We start from the raw sequence: 20,705 nt of genomic DNA, 5'->3' as shown, positions 1-20,705 counted from the left end.
TGGAAGGTTTCCATGTCATGTAAAACTTGTATTAAGTAAATTTGTATGTTTTGCTCTTGTTAATCTGTATTTTGTTATAGAGGCCTCAGCCATTAATCTAGTGATGGGTGAAAAAAGAAATCAACCCACCAAGATTCCTTTATCAATTGCCTGTAACTCTGTATATTTCAATGTGTAACAAAAAAGTCATGGATTCCAGCCACATGTGTAAACCAAGTTGACCATCGTGCTCTGCCAGTGGAAACACACTGTGACAGTACGACTGTGGTATTACCTGTGTATCAATAAGACCACAGACAGAATTTTGTATCTGCAATTTTTCCATTTCAAGAGTACATTTATTTTAAACATAATTCATTACCAACAGCCAACCCTCTTTTTTTTCACTCTATTAATACAACTTTTTCTTTACTTTTTTTTTTTTTTTTTTTTTTTTTTTGAGATGGAGTCTTGCTCTTGTCGCCCAGGCTGGAGTGCAATGGTGCGATCTCGGCTCACTGCAACCTCTGCCTCCTGGGCTCAAGCAATTCTCGTGCCTCAGCCTCCTGAGTAGCTGGGATTACAGGTGCCCACCATCACGCCTGGCTAATTTCTTGTATTTTTAGTAGAGATGAGGTTTCACCATTTTGGCCAGGCTGGTCTCAGACTCTTGACCTCAGGTGATCCACCCACCTCGGCCTCCTGAAGTACTAGGATTATAGGTGTGAGCCACTGTGTCCACCAATACAGCTTACTTCTTAAAACTAGTCCAGAATATGCTTTATTTTTTTTCTAATTGAATGAGGCTCTTTTTGATGCCAGGTTCATGCTCCTGCACCAGTTTTGCTTGTTTGTTTGTTTTTACAAGAATGCCTACAACTTACCAGTTACCTTCCAACATGATTTTTTGTACATATCTGAATTCTGTGCCTACAAACTTTTAGCAAGACTCCATGCTACTCTGACTTTCAAGTTCTGAGTTTGTATCTTTGCTCATAACCTTACAACTACTTTGGTTGGGTGCTAGTAGAGGCAATGCCAGTGCTTACTTTTCACCAATCCTTGAGCTATATTTAGTTTAGGAATATGAGTCTATTAGGTGAAGAAGGAATGTAAGATATTTCAGATAGTGGAGAAAAGTATATTGGAAGGCACATATGTGTGAAAGAGTTTAGGATATATGAATAACTCTTAAGTAGTCTACTACTGATGCAGCACAGAAAATGTAAGGGACTGGCGATGGATGAGTATGAGCAGATAGGCAACAACAAAGTAGAAAACCTTTGTAAGTTTCCGGAAGGAATTTCGTTTTTACAATACTAAAGAAATTTTGAAGGATTTTAAGTATATGAACAGTATGATCAAGTTAGGGGTTTTAAAGATCCCTTTTAGTATTGAAGATGGAATTGTTGTTCACTGGACAAGATTTGGTGAGAACAGCCAAAAATATTTCAAGAATACAAGCTGATAAGATCTGAATTATGGAAATTTCTGAAGGGATGGGGGAAAGAAATCAGATTCGAAAGATATATAGGGGAAAAATGAAGAATACGTAGTTTGAAAATTGGGCTTTCTGAAGTCAGAATTTAGGAAGACATCTTTCTGATAAATATGGCTGGAAATGGGATTGAGGTATAAAAGCAGAATTGAATTAATACAGAATGAATTTAATTTTGAACATACTGCATTTTATTTTCTTGTAATATATTGATCTAGTTGGCAGTTAGATATGTAATTCCAGAACTCAAGAGAATGTTCTGGCTTGGAGATAACTTTTGGATTTAAGATGATGGTTGGCCTCGTGAATAATGGTGTGGTAGTTCACTCAGGGAGCACGTACATGGTTCAGTACATTTACACTATTGCACATTTCTTTCTTCTCCTGACACTATTTCAGTGATTCTGTCCTAAAACTTACTGTATTCTGTTTGGTTTGACAAGCAATTATAAACTATGGGCTTCCAAGGAAGGTAAAAAGCATCTGGGAGCAAAAGAATATAATGTCCTTTGAGTCAGACTCACAAGTTCTTTAAGCATATTGGGAAATGATGGTTTTAAGATGACATCCATGAAACATTCCAAACGAGTAAATCCTGAATGTGTCAGATACCTGCAACCTAACTTCATTTCCTGATAATATCAGATTCTCAGGTCCTGATCTCTGTGTTTTCAACTACAACTTGAGTACTTGACATTGATTTCTAATTACTTCTCTTCATTTAAGATTTATTGGATACTCTTAATGACAGCCTATATCCTGACTCCAATTAACCCCACCACTGTGACTCAAAAAGAAAGTTACAGACTTCTTCCTCTCATAGAAAACACACATATTTTGTCTTGCTGGCATTACTGGAATCAGTGCTTTAACATAAAATCCACAATAACAGATAAGTCCTTGGTTTATCCATTTATCAGTCAATTATTTTATTAGGTATACTTCTTATTAGGTGTTTGTACATCATGACATTAATTAGGTGCCTAATCTGGAATGAATATTCTTAACTTGAATCCTATACATTTTATATTCTGAGCTCTCTTAGCCTTAGTTCTACATAGTAATCGATTAAAAAAAAAAGCATGAATTTACTTTAACTACTTTGAGTAAACTCATATTGGAAAAGCAAACAAAACATTTTTTCACTTCTTCATCTGAGAATTAATAAAAGAAAAATGATTTTGCCATATAGTTGTTTGAAAAACATTTCATGTTATATGAAGAATATTTTATGCAACATTCAAATATAATTAGAGCCAAAGGCACTAAAATATTTATTTTCATGTATGTCACAGCTTTATGTCTTTAAAAACTCAAAATTTGTGTTTGCTGTTTTTAACTTTTAAATTTACGTTGTTGGCAAATATGATACTCCCTGACCTTGAAGAGAAACAAAACGGTACCTTCAAAATGCAGCACACACTTTCTGTGCCCTGGAGCAATAGCATTCCGTTTTTACTCTTTGTTTACATCAGAATTTCAGTGTGCTCCACAGTTCTGATAGGCGTGTCATATAGGCACACCCTAGAACTGTCCTGTACTTAAATAGATTTTAGAAGATACTGGGTTAAACAACGTTTGTTAGGTTTTGTTATCACGGAATCTTTTTTTTTTTTTTTTTTTTTTTTTTTTTTTTTGAGACGGAGTCTCGCTCTGCCGCCCGGGCTGGAGTGCAGTGGCCGAGATCCGGCTCACTGCAAGCTCCGCCTCCCGGGTTCACGCCATTCTCCTGCCTCAGGCTCCCGAGTAGCTGGGACTACAGGCGCCGCCACCTCGCCCGGCTAGTTTTTTGTATTTTTTAGTAGAGACGGGGTTTCACCGTGTTAGCCAGGATGGTCTCGATCTCCTGACCTCGTGATCCGCCCGTCTCGGCCTCCCAAAGTGCTGGGATTACAGGCTTGAGCCACCGCGCCCGGCATTATCACGGAATCTTTAACAAATTAATGTGCATTTCGAGTATCTCAAGGGGATATAGGTATGTAGAATTTCCAAATATTTTTAATTGCAGAATGATTTTTTTTTTTTTTTTAATACAGTTTATCTCTCTGTTGCCCAGGCTACAGTGCAATGGAGCGATCTTGGCCACTGCAACCTCTGCCCCCCAGGTTCAAGCTACACTCTTGCCTCAGCCTCCCGAGTAGCTGGGATTACAGTCAACCCATCACTATGCCTGGCTAAGTTTTGTATTTTTAGTAGAGACATGGTTTTACCATGTTGACCAGGCTGGTCTCAGTGATCCTGACCTCGAGTGATCCACCCGCCTCGGTCTCTCAAAGTGCTGGGATTACAGTCGTGAGCAACCGCCCCCAGCCTACAGAAAGACTTTTTGAAACTAAACCTTGGGGCATAATTTCTCAGAAGAATACACTGTGGAAAACAATAAGTTCGACTTTAACAACTTTGAAGCTCTTACTAATATTTCTAATGGAATTCACTTACACGTGCAAATCTATGCACTACATAGCCTACCAATGATTAGCAGAAAAGCAGACCATTTCTGCAATTAGCTGCCTGATAGGTACCTGAATTTAATATATAACTGAAAGGAAGCTTTCAGTAAGGTCTGCGAGTTGAATGGAAAAATGGAAGTAAAAATCTGGTTTTGAATTGTGAGCCTGCCACTTAGTAGTTGGTTTACTTTAGGTGAGTTGCCATAACTGGAGTGGGGATAATAATGAATAACTTGAAGTTTGTTTCTATTAGAGATAAAAATTCATAAGTTTTATGACATCATTCCTGGCACAAAATTGTCAGTAAGTGATCATTTTTATTGAGCACAGGGTAATCTAAAAATTAAAACATAAGAAATGGTGTTCTTTACTAGTTTCCCCCTGGAATTTCTAATATGTTTGTTAACATCTTCTCCTATGGGCCACCATTCCTCTTCTTCAGGCCATGTATTGGTGAACTTCTCTATATTCTCTCTCAATTCATTTATCTTGCTTGGAAACTCATTTATCTCCATTTACTTCATTCTACTCATACGTTTTTCTGATGTTTTTTCCTCTGGGATGATTTATCTGACTGACTTGGGACATTTGTACTTTTCCTTCTCTCACATCTAATGAACCTTTTGTCTATAAAATGTATCTTTATGCATTTAAATACAAACTTTTAGTATTTGTTTATATTTTTCTGTAGAAGTTCTCTGTCCTCAACTAGATTCTCTGTCCTCAACTAGATAGGTGCTTGAGAGAAGTAACACTGTCTTAAAGTAGAGTATTTCTTTTAAATGATAGGTACTCAAAAAACATTTTTTTGTTTACAAAAGGCAACAACTGAAGGTTAAACTATTTATTATGGGAAAAGAACTTTCAGTAGATAGATGTGGCTAACTACTACTGATCATTGATGAATAATGCTCATTGCACAAGATCTTTTTCGTGTCTGTTTTACACGCATATTCAGTGACATTGAAGGGGTTTGCCAGTGTCTGATCAACTTTTGAGTGGGATATGGGTAGAAAGCCAGTTAGTATTCAGTTCTTTATTCTAATTCATTTCTCTATCAGTATGTTTCCATTTGTTTTGGAGAAACAAATAGAAGTAGAGGATGGCGAACACTGGAATCTCTTTTCTAACACCAGAGGGCCTCCAAACCAAATGTTCAGTGAATTAAAAGAAATAGAATCCCAGTCATTGAAAACTCCACCTTCTAATCTTTGGATGCAAAAGTCTTCATTTTTTGACTGGCTCCATCTTTCTTTCATATATTCAAATTTATGCAATCTTTAAGTAGTGAAAAATACATAATGAGAATATTGAAGAAAAAAATTCCAACCTCATTTATTACACCAAATTTGGTTTTAGGTAGATGCTTTAAGACAATTTTAGGAAATGGAATGCCATTCTAAGCAGGATATGAATTCAAAGAGTGGTAATCAGCAATAATTATATCTAGATAGTTTGTCAGAGTTTGTAGGAGTAAAGTGTTTTTCCTAACTTAGGCCTTCATGTCCTTGTATCCCCCTATCTTTCTTGCTCCACACTTTTCTTCACTTAAGTCCTACAGAGTTATTTATACTTTCCATCATCCACATGAATCATTTTCGCTCTTCAAAGTATTTCCATCTACGCCACTTCTTTAACTCAATAGTTATCTGTCTTTACTGCATATTTGACCAGCTAAATAATTTCTATCCCATGTGCAAAATGAAAATGAGGGATCTCTTATTGAACAAGTACTAAGAATTTCAAAAGGACACCAGCAGAGCAGAAAACCCAAAAGCAGACCCCTTTGAAATGTTGGGCCCTGTACCACGGCACAGGTCACATTCCTGAGAAGCCGGCCCAACTGCACGTTATAATCATGTAGGAAGTTGTTTTTTGTTTTGTTTCATTTTTAAATAATGATGCTAAGGTAGTTCCCAGATGCATTAGATCAGAATTTCTGGGGGTAAGGCCCAGACCTCAGTTTTGTAATTTTAATTGCATTTTAATTGTAAAAAAATTATTTTAATTTTAATGTATAGTCAAGGCTGGACACCAAATACAAAGGTACCAAATACAAAGTCCTTATGACTTGGCATATACTTACCTATTTACTTTTCTATCTCTCTCATGAGACAATTAGGTTTCTTAAGAGTAGATATCATGTCTTATTAGCCTTTTCATCTTTATGACATAGAACAACACCTGGAATATTTTAGATATCTATTAAATAGATTTTAATGAATGAATGATTAAATAGATACTAGTATGACCTTGTTTTTAATTTTACAGGGTGTAATCAAGAAAAAAAGAAAGTAAAGGCAGACTTATTGGATGATACTTTGAAAGTGCAAAGAGAAAGCATACTCTTAGAAAAAATGTAATAAAATATTTGAGAAATTAGATCAAAATTTTTTTTTTCAATTGAAGGTTATTGAGAGATGCAATAGTCCCCTCATTTCTGTGCTTAAGGGGAAAATTATTTTATTTACACTATTACTCATTTAACTTTCAGAGTTGAGGAAAAGCAAGAATAAGGAAAAGAGATGGGAGAATGTTGACAGAATTTAGGAAAAATATTATTTCTCAACATATGTGTGATACAGTTGAATAATAGGAGAGTAAATTTGTGCTAGAAGATTCCTTCTCAAAGAACTACACAGCTTGTAAATGGTACTAGAACTGGAAAAAATGAGCTATTATTAGCACTGGTTTTGTCTGATCAAATTAATGGAATAAATGTAATTGTCCATAAGCACTAATAAAGAACAATCTTAAGCATTTGCTAGTTTTAAATAATTTGGTCCAGATTTTAACATAGCATATATTTTCCATTATATGATTGTGCTAGTTGTTTACTGGTAATGTAAGAGTATTGCATATATAAATAACTCATAATTATATTGTGTTTATAGTATATCATAGCAATTTGAGGACACATGACATGTCTCATTTTTTTTCTGTTTGGTACAGCGTTTGGCAAACTAAGTTCAGAGGGCTAGATACATGTTTTTTGGATTTTATTTTTTATCGAAGTAAAACTTACATGATGCAAAATTCATCATTTTCACCAAGGTATATAATTTAGTTGTTTTTAGTACATTCACAATATTGTGCATATATTACTGCTATCTAGTTCCAGATCATTTTCATAACCCCTAAAGAAAACTCTGTATCCATTAATCATTTATTCTGCACTCATTTTTTGTTGTTGTTGTTGTTGTTGTTGTTTTGAGACAGGATCTCATTCTCTGTCACCTAAGCTGGAGAGTAGTAGTACTATCATAGCTGACTGCAACCTCAAACTCCTGGCTCAAGCAGTCCTCCCACTTCAGCCTCCCATGTAGCTAGGATGGCAAGCACACACCACCAGGCCTGGCTAATATTTTTACTTTGTACAGATGGGGTCTCAGTATGTTGCCCACGTGGGTCCTGACCTCAAACAATTCTCCCTGCACAGCTTCCCAAAGCACTGAGATTACAGGTATTAGCTACTGTGCCCCCAACCTTGCATTTGTTTTTACTCCTGAGACCCTGGCAATAGCCTATCTGCTTTCTGTTTCTATGGTTTGTGTATTCTGGATATTTCAGGGGGACTAGAATCATGTACTGTGTGGCTTTTTGTGTCTGCCTGTTTTCACTTAGCATAATATTTTCAAGATTCATCCGTGCTATAACACGCCTCAATACTTCAATATTTTTATGATTAAATGATATTCCATTTTATGCATATTCATCATTTAGTTTATCTATGAAACCACGGATTGGCATTTGGTTTGTCCCCAAAATTTGGCTATTGTGAGAAGTTCTGCTATGCACATTGGTTCACAGTTTTTGTTTAAACACCAATTTTTAATCTTTTGGGGGTATATACCTAAGAATAGCATTGCTGAGTTCTATGGTAATTCCATGTTTAACTTTTTGAGGAGGTGCCATTTTTTTTTTTAATAGCAGCTGCACAATTTTACCTTCTCACTAGCAAATGTATGAAGGTTCCATTTTCTCTATATCCTCACCAACTTGTTATTTTCATTTTTAAAATTATAAAACATCCTGGTAGATGTGAAGTGGTATCTTATTGTGGTTTAGATTTGCATTTCCCTAATGACTAACGATGTTCAGCATCTTCCTGTGTGCTTGTTGACATCTGTATGTCTTCTTCGGAGAAATACCTGTTCAAGCTCTGTGCTCATTTTTAAACAGCATTGTTTGTTTTCTTGTTAAGTTGTAATAGTTCTTTATATATTCTGAAGAGTAGAATATTATCAGTTATATGATTCACAATATTTTCTCCCATTCTTTAGGTTGTCTTTTCATTTGCTTGACAATGTCCTTTCATACACAAAAGTTTTCACTTATGATAATGTCCAATTTATATGTTTTTTGTTGATTATATTTTGGGTGTCATATCAAAAAAACCCATTGCCAAATCCAAAATCATGAAGACTTACCTATATATTTTATTGTGAGAGTTTTACAGTTTTATCTTTTACATTTAGGTCATTGATAACTTTGTATTAATTTTTTTGTATATGATGTGAGGTATCAACTTCATTCATTTACATGTAGATTTTTAGTTGTCCCAACACCCTTTGTTCAAGAGATGATTTTCATTTTTTTGTTGAGAAGTTTTACATCTATATTCTTAAGGGTCATTGGTATGTAGTTTTCTTTTCTTGTGAAATATTTTCCAGTTTGTTTTCAGCGTAGTGTTGACCTGAAAGAATGGACTAGGAGGTATTCCCTCATGTTTTATTATTTGGAAGAGTTTAAGAAGGATTGGTGCTAAATCTTTTTAAATGATGATGGAATTCATCAGTGAAGTTATTTGGTTCTGGGATTTTCTTTGGAGGTTCTGGATTACTGATTCAATCTCTTTATTTTCTCTAGATATATTCAAATTTTTATTTCTATTTGAGGAAGTTTTGATAGCAGTATCTTTGTAGGAATTTGTCCATTTCATCAGGGTGGTCTAATTTTTGATGTACAATTATTTCTATGATTCTCTTGTAAACTTTTTATACCTGTAAAGTTGGTAGCAAAGGTCCTCTTTTTTTCATCTGATTTTTTTCCTATTACTTTTTCTTGATTGGTCTAGCTAAATGTTTGTTAATTTTGTTCATCTTTTCAAATAATCAAATTTTTGTTCCATTGCTTCTCTCTATTTTTTTTTTCTGTTCTCTATTTTATTTATCTCCAAGGTAATCTTTCTTCTTTTCTTCCTACCTGCAGGTTTAGTTTGATCTTATTCTTCTAGGTTTCTATGGTGTAAATTTGTGTTATTTATTTGAGATTTTTCTTTCTTTTTAATGTAGATATATACAGCTATAAATTCACTTTGAGGGACTGCTTTTATTGCATCCATTGAGTTTTAATATGTTCTGCTTTTGTTTTCATTCATCACAGAGAATTTCCCTTCTAATTTCCTCTGCAGCTCTGGTTTCTCTCAAGGCCAGTTTCTATTAATTTCTTTTTTCCTATCAATGAGCTGTACTTTCTTGTTTGTTTGCATTTTTCACTTTGTTTTGGTTAAAAAAGTGGACATTTTAAACAATACAATATTGCAACTTTATAAACAAGATATTCCACCCACCCAGTTTTTTTTTTTTTTTTTTTTTACTTGTTATTATAGTTCTTTATTGTTTAGTGGCCTTGCTAAGCTAATTTTGTAAAGTCTGTATTTTTTGTTCTGGGTGGTCACTGAAATGTGTGATTGTTAGGTTAGTAGTACCTTAGTAACTTGACAGAGATTTCTTTAAACTCCTGGAATGAAGCAACAAGAAACAAAACCAAACTCCCCATCTTTGTAGTTTGGTTGTATATTGGGGCACTCCTTTACTGTTTAGCCAGGCAGTTTACAATTCTGACCTATTCTTCCTTCCTGCTTGCATGCAGCCTGAATCTAGCCAGAGGTAAGGGCTTAGGGTCTTCTCAGTTCCTTTCTGAACATACATCCCACCCTGGTTATGTGCATGGACTTCTAGATTCCCTTGACTATATAGGAGCTTGTCCCAGCTCTTCGTGCCCCCAAGTATATCCTTCCTAGTCTTACAGTCTCAGGCTTTCAAGTGAATCTATTTCTTGCCCCTACTTTTCCCTCTTACCCACCAGGTGGCAGATAAGGTATTTGCCTTTAAATGCTGACAAAAACCACCACATGTGAAGCAGCTTCAGCCTTAGGGAAACTCCTATGCAGATGAACCAATGGCAAGTCCTTGAGCCCTTCCCTCTGGGAGACACCACACAGGTTGAAACACATAACTACAATTTGGTAAGAATAAGGTCCATATGGTTTCCTATGGTGTGTATTACCTACATCAGGAATGCGGGCTACTATCTTCAAGACTGTTGTGGAACTGAGGAGTATCAAGTAGTATCAACAGGGTAAATTAATATGCCACAGAGCTCTCCTATCAAGATTCTGTAGTTTTTGTCTTCACTAAGCATTTCCTTGTTGTTGTAAGTTTTTATTAGATTCTAGAGTTATTTAAAAATTGATTCTGATGGCTTGCCAGTTTATTAACTGCTTCTATGGCTACTTTCACACTATAATGACAGAATTGAATAGTTGTGACTATATAGTTTATAAAGCCAAAAATATTTACTATTTAGTCTTTAAAGAAAAAAAAATTGAACCTCTAGTCTACATATGTATATTCAGAATTTACATAAAAATATTTGTTTCCTGAATGTATTAATGACTAAATTGGTAGATGAATGGATGACTGAATACATCCAAAGTATTTATATTTTAACAAGAGGTATTCTGATATAGATATCTACATGCATCTTGTTAAACTTCAAATAAAAATTTAGAAAATCATGCTAATTTATTGATCATCTTTGGAGTTGCTCTTTTCACTTATAGGTTACTATGGAAATGCAGGAGTGGTGGTAGTCAATTAAAATCAATAAATATGCCAATCAAACACATATATTACTACTGGGCATCATTCCCATGGTGTTTATAAGCTGTCCCCCATCCCTTGATCAAATCATACCTCATGTGTGCTAAATCTACCCAAGAGTGTTGCTTATTAGAGTAATGAGTTGATAACGTTTTCTGTGAAAGAAAAAATTTATCTTTGCTGAAAATCTTCCTTTATTCTGCTTGTATCTCTTTGTTAAGTATTAGTTATATTTCTTGGGTGTTTTTCACCATTCAAGAAAAACACCTTTTACCCATAATAAAAGTAAACTTACCTATGAAAATTTTATTTAATAAAAAATTTTAGTTTAGGTGCCTGAAATGAAATTAAAAAAATGTTAAACAGGGTTGAAAAGAATGTTAAAACAGGTAACTAAAATTTGCTGCCTTATACTATCCAGTAAAGCAGACTTTCCAAGTGTTTATCCTCTGTGCTTGGATGAGAGGACAGCAAGTGAAGATCTGGGAAAGTTCAAGTAAAGCATGGTCTAGATAGAAAGGGAAACAAACAAAAAACCCCAAACCAAAACTAACCCAATGAAAAAGGGCAGAGGGTTAGCCTTTGTTCCATCTCCTTAACATTGCTGTCCATAGTAATACCTTTCATCCTTAATTTCCCTTTTAAAAATGTGACTCTCCCCTCTGCATTGTCCTGAGCACCTCTTGAACACTTGGAGGGCAAGATGTTGAGGTCTGTTTTGTTTCATTCTTGTTAAGGTGTAAGTCTGATAGTTATAATGAACCAACTCACCTTCCTGAAAAGCATAATTGTTCCACCATTTCTGTTGCCCATTCATCAGTCTTCTACTTTCATTCAACTTAATATCTGCCTTGATTTCCATACCCTATAAAAATGAGATTGCCCTCTTACTAGTTATGATTTAATGCCCTCAGTGAGAGGGCAGTGATAAGATATAGAGACTCTGAACACACTGTTCAGAAAAGAGAAGGAAATTATTTTCAGGAAATTATGAAATTTCAGGAAATTATAAATTATTTTCAGGAAAATATGAACTGCTCAGTTTTGTTTCAATTGCCATAATTTTACTTTAATCTTAGATTATTATTTTTGTAACCATTATGTTTTTTTTTTTCATTTGGCCCATAGGGATGCTATTTTTAAAAAGGAGGGTTTTTTGTTTGTTTGTTTGTGAACCCTATGTTCATGAAGGAGGAAAAAAAAAGGCACCATTAGGTAATATTTTCTAAATGTATTGCATTGATATCTTTAAGAAACTAGAATTTCAGCTATTGCCACAAATAAACTTTACAAGTTTCTTAATCATAAGGATAAATTCAAGAACATGATTGGGGTTACCTGAATATACCTGTCTATTTTTCAAAATAAATGATTTGTGGGCTACAGCATCCTATGTTCTGAGATTCACCACAGCACTCTAAAACAAGACACGTGTCCCTGTTTCTCAAAAACGTAGCCTGTGAAAACATTCCACATTCCACTTCTGATAATTAATGAAGCAAAGTAGACGTGTAAATAAATACAGAATAATGTATAATTGGAATGTATTTCAAATTCACCACTAGATTGGGAGTTCCATAAGGGCAGGAATTTTTCTGTGTTGTTTTAATTTTTCATTGTTCAGTGTTGTATACCTAGCACCTAGAAGAGTGTTGGGACAGAGTAAGAGTTCAATATATGCTTGGGTAAATACATTGGTTAGTTTAGTCTTATCATTGCAATACCAGGGGATATTTTATATATATCACATTAAAATCAATTTACATTTTAATGTACCTATGTTTTAAGTAGCATAAGTAAGACACTGATATCTCAGGGTTAACATATGAAAAAGATAATCGAGCCCTAGATAAAAGCTGAGAGATACATGAGTTATATGCTTTAAAAATAATTAAAAGTTGAACTAGTTTACAATCCCACCAACAGTGTAAAAGTGTTCCTATTTCTCCACATCCTCTCCAGCACCTGTTGTTTCCTGACTTTTTAATGATCGCCATTCTAACTGGTGTGAGATGGTATCTCATTGTGGTTTTGATTTGCATTTCTCTGATGGCCAGTGATGATGAGCATTTTTTCATGTGTCTGTTGGCTGTATGAATGTCTTCTTTTGAGAAATGTCTGTTCATATCCTTTGCCCACTTTTTGATGGGGTTGTTTGTTTTTTTTCTTGTAAATTTGTTTGAGTTCTTTGTAGGTTCTGGATATTAGCCCTTTGTCAGATGAATAGATTGCAAAAATTTTCTCCCATTCTGTAGGTTGCCTGTTCACTCTGATGGTAGTTTCTTTTGCTGTGCAGAAGCTCTTTAGTTTAATGAGATCCCATTTGTCAATTTTGGCTTTTGCTGCCATTGCTTTTGGTGTTTTAGACATGAAGTCTTTGCCCATGCCTATGTCCTGAATGGTACTACCTAGGTTTTCCTCTAGGATTTTTATGGTATTAGGTCTAACATTTAAGTCTCTAATCCATCTTGAATTAATTTTCGTATAAGGAGTAAGGAAAGGATCCAGTTTCAGCTTTCTACTTATGGCTAGCCAATTTTCCCAGCACCATTTATTAAATAGGGAATCCTTTCCCCATTTCTTGTTTCTCTCAGGTTTGTCAAAGATCAGATGGCTGTAGATGTGTGGTATTATTTCTGAGGACTCTGTTCTGTTCCATTGGTCTATATCTCTGTTTTGGTACCAGTACCATGCTGTTTTGGTTACTGTAGCCTTGTAGTATAGTTTGAAGTCAGGTAGTGTGATGCCTCCAGCTTTGTTCTTTTGACTTAGGAATGTCTTGGAGATGCGGGCTCTTTTTTGGTTCCATATGAACTTTAAAGCAGTTTTTTTCCAATTCTGTGAAGAAACTCATTGGTAGCTTGATGGGGATGGCATTGAATCTATAAATAAACTAGTTCAACCATTATGGAAAACAGTATGGCGATTTCTCAAGGATCTAGAACTAGATGTACCATATGACCCAGCCATCCCATTACTGGGTATATACCCAAAGGATTATAAATTATGCTGCTATAAAGACACATGCACACGTATGTTTATTGCAGCACTATTCACAATAGCAAAGACTTGGAATCAACCCAAATGTCCATCAGTGACAGATTGGATTAAGAAAATGTGGCACATATACACCATGGAATACTATGCAGCCATAAAAAAGGATGAGTTTGTGTCCTTTGTAGGGACATGGATGCAGCTGGAAACCATCATTCTTAGCAAACTATTGCAAGAACAGAAAACCAAACACCGCATGTTCTCACTCATAGGTGGGAACTGAACAATGAGATCACTTGGACTCAGGAAGGGGAGCATCACACACCGGGGCCTATCATGGGGAGGGGGGAGGGGGGAGGGATTGCATTGGGAGTTATACCTGATGTAAATGACGAGTTGATGGGTGCAGCACAGCAACATGGCACAAGTATACATATGTAACAAACCTGCACGTTATGCACATGTACCCTACAACTTAAAGTATAATAATAATAAATAAATTTAAAAAAAATAATAATTAAAAGTTTTATTATATTTAAATAAAACATTTTTATTCCCTCAACCTTAAAACATATTTTACTTTTTCAGAACTTCATTTTGGATTCATTTTGTGCCAACTCCCAGTCCAATGCAGATAAAAATACATGCGTTATTGGGTTCCTTAAAACTGGGGTTGATAGTAGAAATGCTGACAAATCCTTATTACAGATGCCAGTGGAATGAAGTGCCTTTACCTCTAGCAAATGCTGATGTGGAGATTTAAGACTATATGAGAAATCAGTGAAGTTGCCCAGGAGAGTTTTATCATATTATTCATTGAACTTGGAATGTGATACAGTAATTGCTTCTGGTACCATTTTTCTTTTCTTACGTGAGGTTATTATTTATCCTTGTGCTGTGTGAAACAGAGAAAGAGAGTTTAAAGGAGAGTCATAACTTGATGTAAAACTATCCTATGACACAGTGTAGCTGGAGATAGGAATCACAGCAAGAAAACTGCATCTTACTTATCAGAATTAAATATGGGAAGAGTAATATTTGACATTGTGGAGATCCATAAATACTGAAAGGATGCACTCAGACCACACATTTTTTTTTTCTAGTGATGTGCAAACCTGTTTAAGACATATATCTAAGTAGGTTTTTAATCTCAGAGGGATCAACAAATTTATTTGCCTATGACAAAAGTTTTTTTATTAGCTTATCGTTGAAGGAAATCAAATTAACAGGTAGGAGGCTAGTAGAACAAGTTAGATTAATAAGATTTAAATAGCCTAATAACTTTTACAATTATATTGCCATTTTCACTTCTTGCACGCATATATCCCTCATATGCTTCACACACTCCTAACTAATCACCAACTTTTATTATATTTTATCCAGTGTTCAAGTCAGTTTCTGTGAAAAATAAATAAAAAGTACTTTGGAATATAGTTTAATTTAAAATAGAGACAATTATAATTTAACAATGCAAACAGAAGAAAAGGCATTTTTAGATAATCATATGTTGCTACCTAAATCTGATTAGTTTAGTTTAACAGATGATGTTTTCATAAATTCTTAAAATACTTTATGTTAAAAAGATGTGCTCTTATTTAGAAATCAGATGATTTGTCATGTAGAAAATGAATTTTGTGTATTATATATTTACTACTTATTTTCTTCCATAAAGTTGTCTTGATTTTATTGTTCAATAATTAATACCATTTTGCATACAATATAGCCCAGTGGTGAATCCCTGTTAATTAAAAAAAAAAAAGTCATACAACAGGTGTTTAATTATGTAATGAACTATTTACAATTTTATATTCATATGGAGTTTGGAAATGATCACTAAGAATTATTTAATCAAGGAAGTATGGGAGGGATGGGTAAGTGGTCCAGCAGTCAGCCTGGCTGAGTTGTATACTGGCTATTGACTATGGGCAAAAAAAAAAAAAAAGAAAAAAATACCTTAACATCCTTTCCCTCAGTTTTTTTCATAATAGAAATAATATTACTAACCTCATATAGTTGTTATGGAGAATACAATTGAATTAATCCAAGTAAAGCATTTAGAACAGGGTTTGGCACATGGTAAGTGCTTGGGAAATGTTAAATAGTACTATTGCTTAGTCATGGGAGTTGACAAATTGTTGATCTTTGTTCCTTTTAAGTAAAACAAAACAAAACAACAAACTCCGTATTTGAAAATAGTAACCTAAATGAAACAAAAGTATGAAGTCAATAGAGCTAATTTACTATACCTACATGCTTTATTTTTTCCCATTCCACCAACCCAGTATTTTCAGTCTTTCCCCTATGCTGCAAAGGAATATGATATTCTCCTCAAGTCCTTAACCCTCTGTACATGGGTTAGTGACTTGAGGATTTGTTACCATCATGCCCAAGCCTCATAGGGGAACTTAACTGTCTGAATTGTTTTCCTTCAAGTTCAGGTTTCCCTGGCTTCCCCAGTTGACCAGAGCAATCCATCTCTATTCAATTCATTTCAGCAGTCATTTTATTGGTAAGCCTGCTATGTGCCAGGGAATGTTTGGTACTTTTGAAGCAAAATTAAGTAACCATTTTGCCCAGTAAGTCGCTCAAGTCTAGTTCAGAAGGCTTACATATACATCAACACTTACTACTCAATATAATAAATGCTATGGTAAAAGTATTCAAAAGTTGTTGTGGGAGCACCAGGAAAAGAAACACCTGAATATGTCTGAAATGTGAATACTCAGTACCAGAAAGCTGTTTCATCACAGGACTTCTTCCCTTTCTAAGATAACAAGGGTAGATAAACTATGACCTGTGGAAATGTTTTATCACTTGAAAGACTAGCAGGCCAGGAAGAGCAGTGAGGCAAAAGGATATGATAACCTCTTGGGTAGAAGGGCACTACATCTGTCGTATTTGCAGTACTTTGTGTACCCCTGGGGACTAAAGTTTGTATGTGATCAAATGGTACATAAAAATCGACAAGATCCTAACTGTTCTTTTATTTATGTTAAACTCAAATATGTAGCTTTGGATGTAGTTAACAGATTGATTTCTGATTCCCATCTGATTCAGTTTAAAAATCCAACATATATGGTTTTCTCCCAAATGATCTTATGGTGTAGAAAGCAACCTAAAATAGTGGGAAAAGTAGTTATTGTGGAATTTGAAAAACCTGGGTTCAAACCTCTTATTTTATTGGCTCTTCTTAGTTGTTCTCTACCTCTTCTTAGCTATGTGACCTGGGAACATTATTTAACCTCTACAAAAATTTAAATGGCAAATGAAAATAGTCCCAATAAGACTGCATTGAAACATATGAAAAAAATGCTTAACATCATATGGCATTAGCGAATTGCAAATTAGAACAATGAGGCATCACCGTATACCTATAAGAATGGCCTAAATCCAGAACACTGACGGCACCAAATGCTAGGAACAATGTGGAGCAACGCAGTCTCTCATTTCTTATTGGTGGGAATGGAAAATGGAGCTACCACTTTAGAAGACAGTTTGGCAGTTTCTTTCAAAACAAAGCATACTCTTACCATATGATCTTGCAATCATCCACCTTGATATTTACCCAAATAAACCAAAAACTTATGTCCACACAGAAACCAGCACATGGATGTTTATAGCAACTTTATTTATAATAGCCCAGACTTGGAAGCAACCAAAATTTTCTCCAGTGGGTGAGTGGACAAATAAACTGTGGTATATTCACACTATGTAATATTATTCAGCACAAAACAGAAATGAGCTATCAAGCTGTGAAAATACATGGAAGAAACTTAAATGCTTATTACGAAGTGAAAGAAAACAATCTGAAAAGGCCACATTCCAGCTATGTGACATTCTGGAAAAGACAAAACTCTGGAGCTACTAAAAAGATTAATGGTTGCCAGGAGTTAGAGTGGAGAAAGAAATGAATACATAAAATCATGGAGAATATTTAGGGCATTGAAACTATTTTGCACTGATACTACAATGGTGGATGCGTGCCATTATACATTTGTCAAAACTCATAACATAGACAGCGCCAGGAATGTGCCTATAATGTAAACTATGGACTGTAAGTGGTAATGACATGCCATTGAAGGTTCGTCCGTTGTGAACATGTACTGATTTGGTGCTGGATGTTGATAGTAGGGTAGACTAGGCCTCTGGGAGGGGTAGAGAGATATGGGAAATGTCAATACCTTCTGCTCAGTTTTGCTGTGAACCTAAAATTGCTAGAAAAATTAAGTCTTAATTAATTAATTAATTTGAGACAGAGTCTTGCTCTGTTTCCCAGGCTGGAGTGCAATGGCGTAATCTCGGCTCACTACAACCTCTGCCTCCCGGGTTCAAGCACTTCTCCTGCCTCATTCTCCCAAGTAGCTGGGACTACAGGCACCCACCACCACACCCGACTAAGTTGTATATTTTTAGTAGAGATGAAGTTTTACCATGTTGGCCAGACTGGTCTCAAACTTCCAACCTCATGTGATTCACTCACCTCGGCCTCCCAAAGTTTTGGGATTACAAGTGTGAGCTGTGATGCCTAGCTTAAGAAATCCATGAAAAATTATTGGGAAGCTGAAATAATGAAATTATATTAAGAAGCTGATTTTTGCCAGATTTGTTTTAATTAATTCCCCAAACAACTTTACATATATTGTTAAATATATTTAGAATTGAGAAAATTGAGTTATAAAAGTAACTAATTTATCAATAATTTATCCAGTTAGTATTTACTGGACACTGCCTACTATATGCTAGGTATTGTATTAGCATGGAAGATATTATAATGAGTTCATATGGATGTTATATTTTAGAAAAGTGAGACAAAAACCCCCAATAGTAAACCAACAAATAAGTAAAACAATTGAAAATGACTTAAGTACTGTGAGAAAATAAATATAATATTGAGATAGAGAATAACAGAGAAGATTCTCTTTAGATAAAACTAAAGGAAAGATTTTATATTTAACTTGAGCCTTAAAGGAAGGAAAAGAGCTCACCATTTGAAGAGCTTTGTAGACAGACAGAACAACAGGTAAAGGGCTTTGAGGTGGAAAATTGCTTTGTATTTGTGAAACTGGGAGAAAACAGGATATCTAGACCTTAAGGAGAAGAAAATGGAGTTGAAGAGGGAAAGGTAAGTTTTAAGCCTTTATGATGAATATTTTATTCGTTTAACATATGCGCCATGAGCACCAACTGATTGCCAGTCATTTTCTTCTATGCTCTGAGATAAATTAATGAACATAATCTCTAATTCCTCTATACTCATAGGTGTATGTCATAATAGGGGAAGAAAGAATTGCACGTACATCAAAAGATAAATAAAACTTCAGATGGGATGAGGGCTGTGAACTAAACAAAGCAGGGTAGAATAATGGAGAGTACCTCAGAGGAAAGAGATAACTTATATATATGTGGTTTCTTTGAAGTGGTGAAATTTGAGCACAGGCTTAAATGATGAGAAAACAACCATGTGAAGATCTTAGGATAGATCTTCCCTGTCAGAAAAATAAATAAATAAAAAGCAAGTGCAAAGAGCAAAGACCTTGAGCTAGAAACGAACTTGGCAAGTTTGAAGACCAAAATGAAGGCCAATGCCTGAAATAAAATGAGAAAGAGAGGGAATAGAAGCTAAGCTCAAAGAGAATAGGCCTTGAAGACCAGGATAAATAGTTTTTATTTTATTCCAGTTTTAATGAAAAGCCACTGTGGGATTTTAAGCAAATGCATAATAAAAGCAGATTTAATTTTCACAAGATTGCTATGACTTTCTATGGAGAATGGACTGTAGGGGAAAGAAACAGAAAGCAAAAGAGGTAGTTACAACAGGAATTCGGATTAGAAATAAAGGTTACAGGAGCCATAATTCTATCAGGGGCAGTACAAAGAAATTAGTGGAATCAGTGTATATTTTGAGGGGAGAACTTGCAGCATTTACAAAGGATAAGACAGAGAGTTTGAGAGTGATTGCCTGGCTTTTGACTTAATCAGTTTTGTGAGTTGTGAAGCCTTTTACCGAGATGAGAGCAAGTGGTAGAACAACAGGTTTTAGAACCCATGGCAATGAAGTTGAATGTTATTCTAAACACACTGGGAATCTATGTGATGATTTCAAGTAGTAGTGGGGAGATAATTCAATGTATCCTTCAGTAATTTCCCTTGTGTTACTCTGTAGCAAATGAGCTAAAAGAAAGGGAAGCAAAGATGATGACTCACGGACCAGTTTGAGTAGCAGAGTAAATGATGGTGCCATTTTCTAAAAGCAGAGAAAACTGAAAACATGTGAAAATTTTAGGGACAACAAGAAGTGTATTTGGGACATGTTAAATGTGAGACATAAAATCATGTCTATGAGACATAAAATCTTGCTGACAAGTGCTATTGGAATGTGTGCCTAAGACTTGCAAGAAGTGTGGGCCTAATGTATAAATTTTGAGGTCATCAGGATAAAGATATTATTGAATTTGATGTGTGTGGATCAGAAAAATATAGGGATAAAATTTTAAGAAAAAAGGATGGGCTCATAACTAATTTTAGGAACATCAACATTTAACTGAGAAATTATAATAATGGACCATGGAATGTGGGGCCAAATAACGAAGTAAGTCAGGAGGGGACTGATAAATAGGAGGGAAATGTGAGTTCACTGAATTGGGGGTCTTTGTGTGATTGAAGAGCATAGGCGTGGGTGTGATTAAACAATGAATTGGATGAGTGGGCTGTGAGAAATCCTAATTTTCTGACAAATGCAGGGTGCAGTTGTGACCATGTGGAAGAGAGACTAGATTTCAATGAGAGAAATAATTTGGTAATGAGGAAATAAAAGAATTAAGAGATCAGCCGTGTTGGATACTTCATGTAGGTGGATTTTGAATATACTGAGAATAATAAAAATTAGAAAAAAGAATT

At 35.0% G+C, this 20,705-nt stretch overlaps 1 protein-coding gene across 7 annotated transcripts in view; it reads left to right on the top strand.

The window, feature by feature from the left end:
- LOC105478796 (glutamate ionotropic receptor kainate type subunit 2) overlaps positions 1-20,705 on the top strand; it is a 705,430-nt gene that overhangs the window by 456,522 nt on the left and 228,203 nt on the right. Inside the window, exon 10 of one of the 7 annotated variants that reach the window (XM_071096682.1) lies at positions 10,018-10,261. The exons of the other annotated variants lie outside the window; for them this stretch is intronic. Within the exon in view, the coding sequence (XP_070952783.1) occupies positions 10,018-10,050 (33 nt within the window). The 3' untranslated portion in view covers positions 10,051-10,261. Of the gene's footprint in view, positions 1-10,017; positions 10,262-20,705 lie in introns of those variants that run through there. 7 annotated transcript variants of the gene reach the window in all.

The sequence above is a fragment of the Macaca nemestrina genome, chromosome 5 (assembly GCF_043159975.1).
Source record: "Macaca nemestrina isolate mMacNem1 chromosome 5, mMacNem.hap1, whole genome shotgun sequence".
In the NCBI taxonomy this organism is placed as follows: domain Eukaryota; kingdom Metazoa; phylum Chordata; class Mammalia; order Primates; family Cercopithecidae; genus Macaca; species Macaca nemestrina.
The sequence above is the reverse complement of the archived record's forward strand: the minus strand, read 5'-3'. Positions and strand labels throughout refer to the sequence as shown.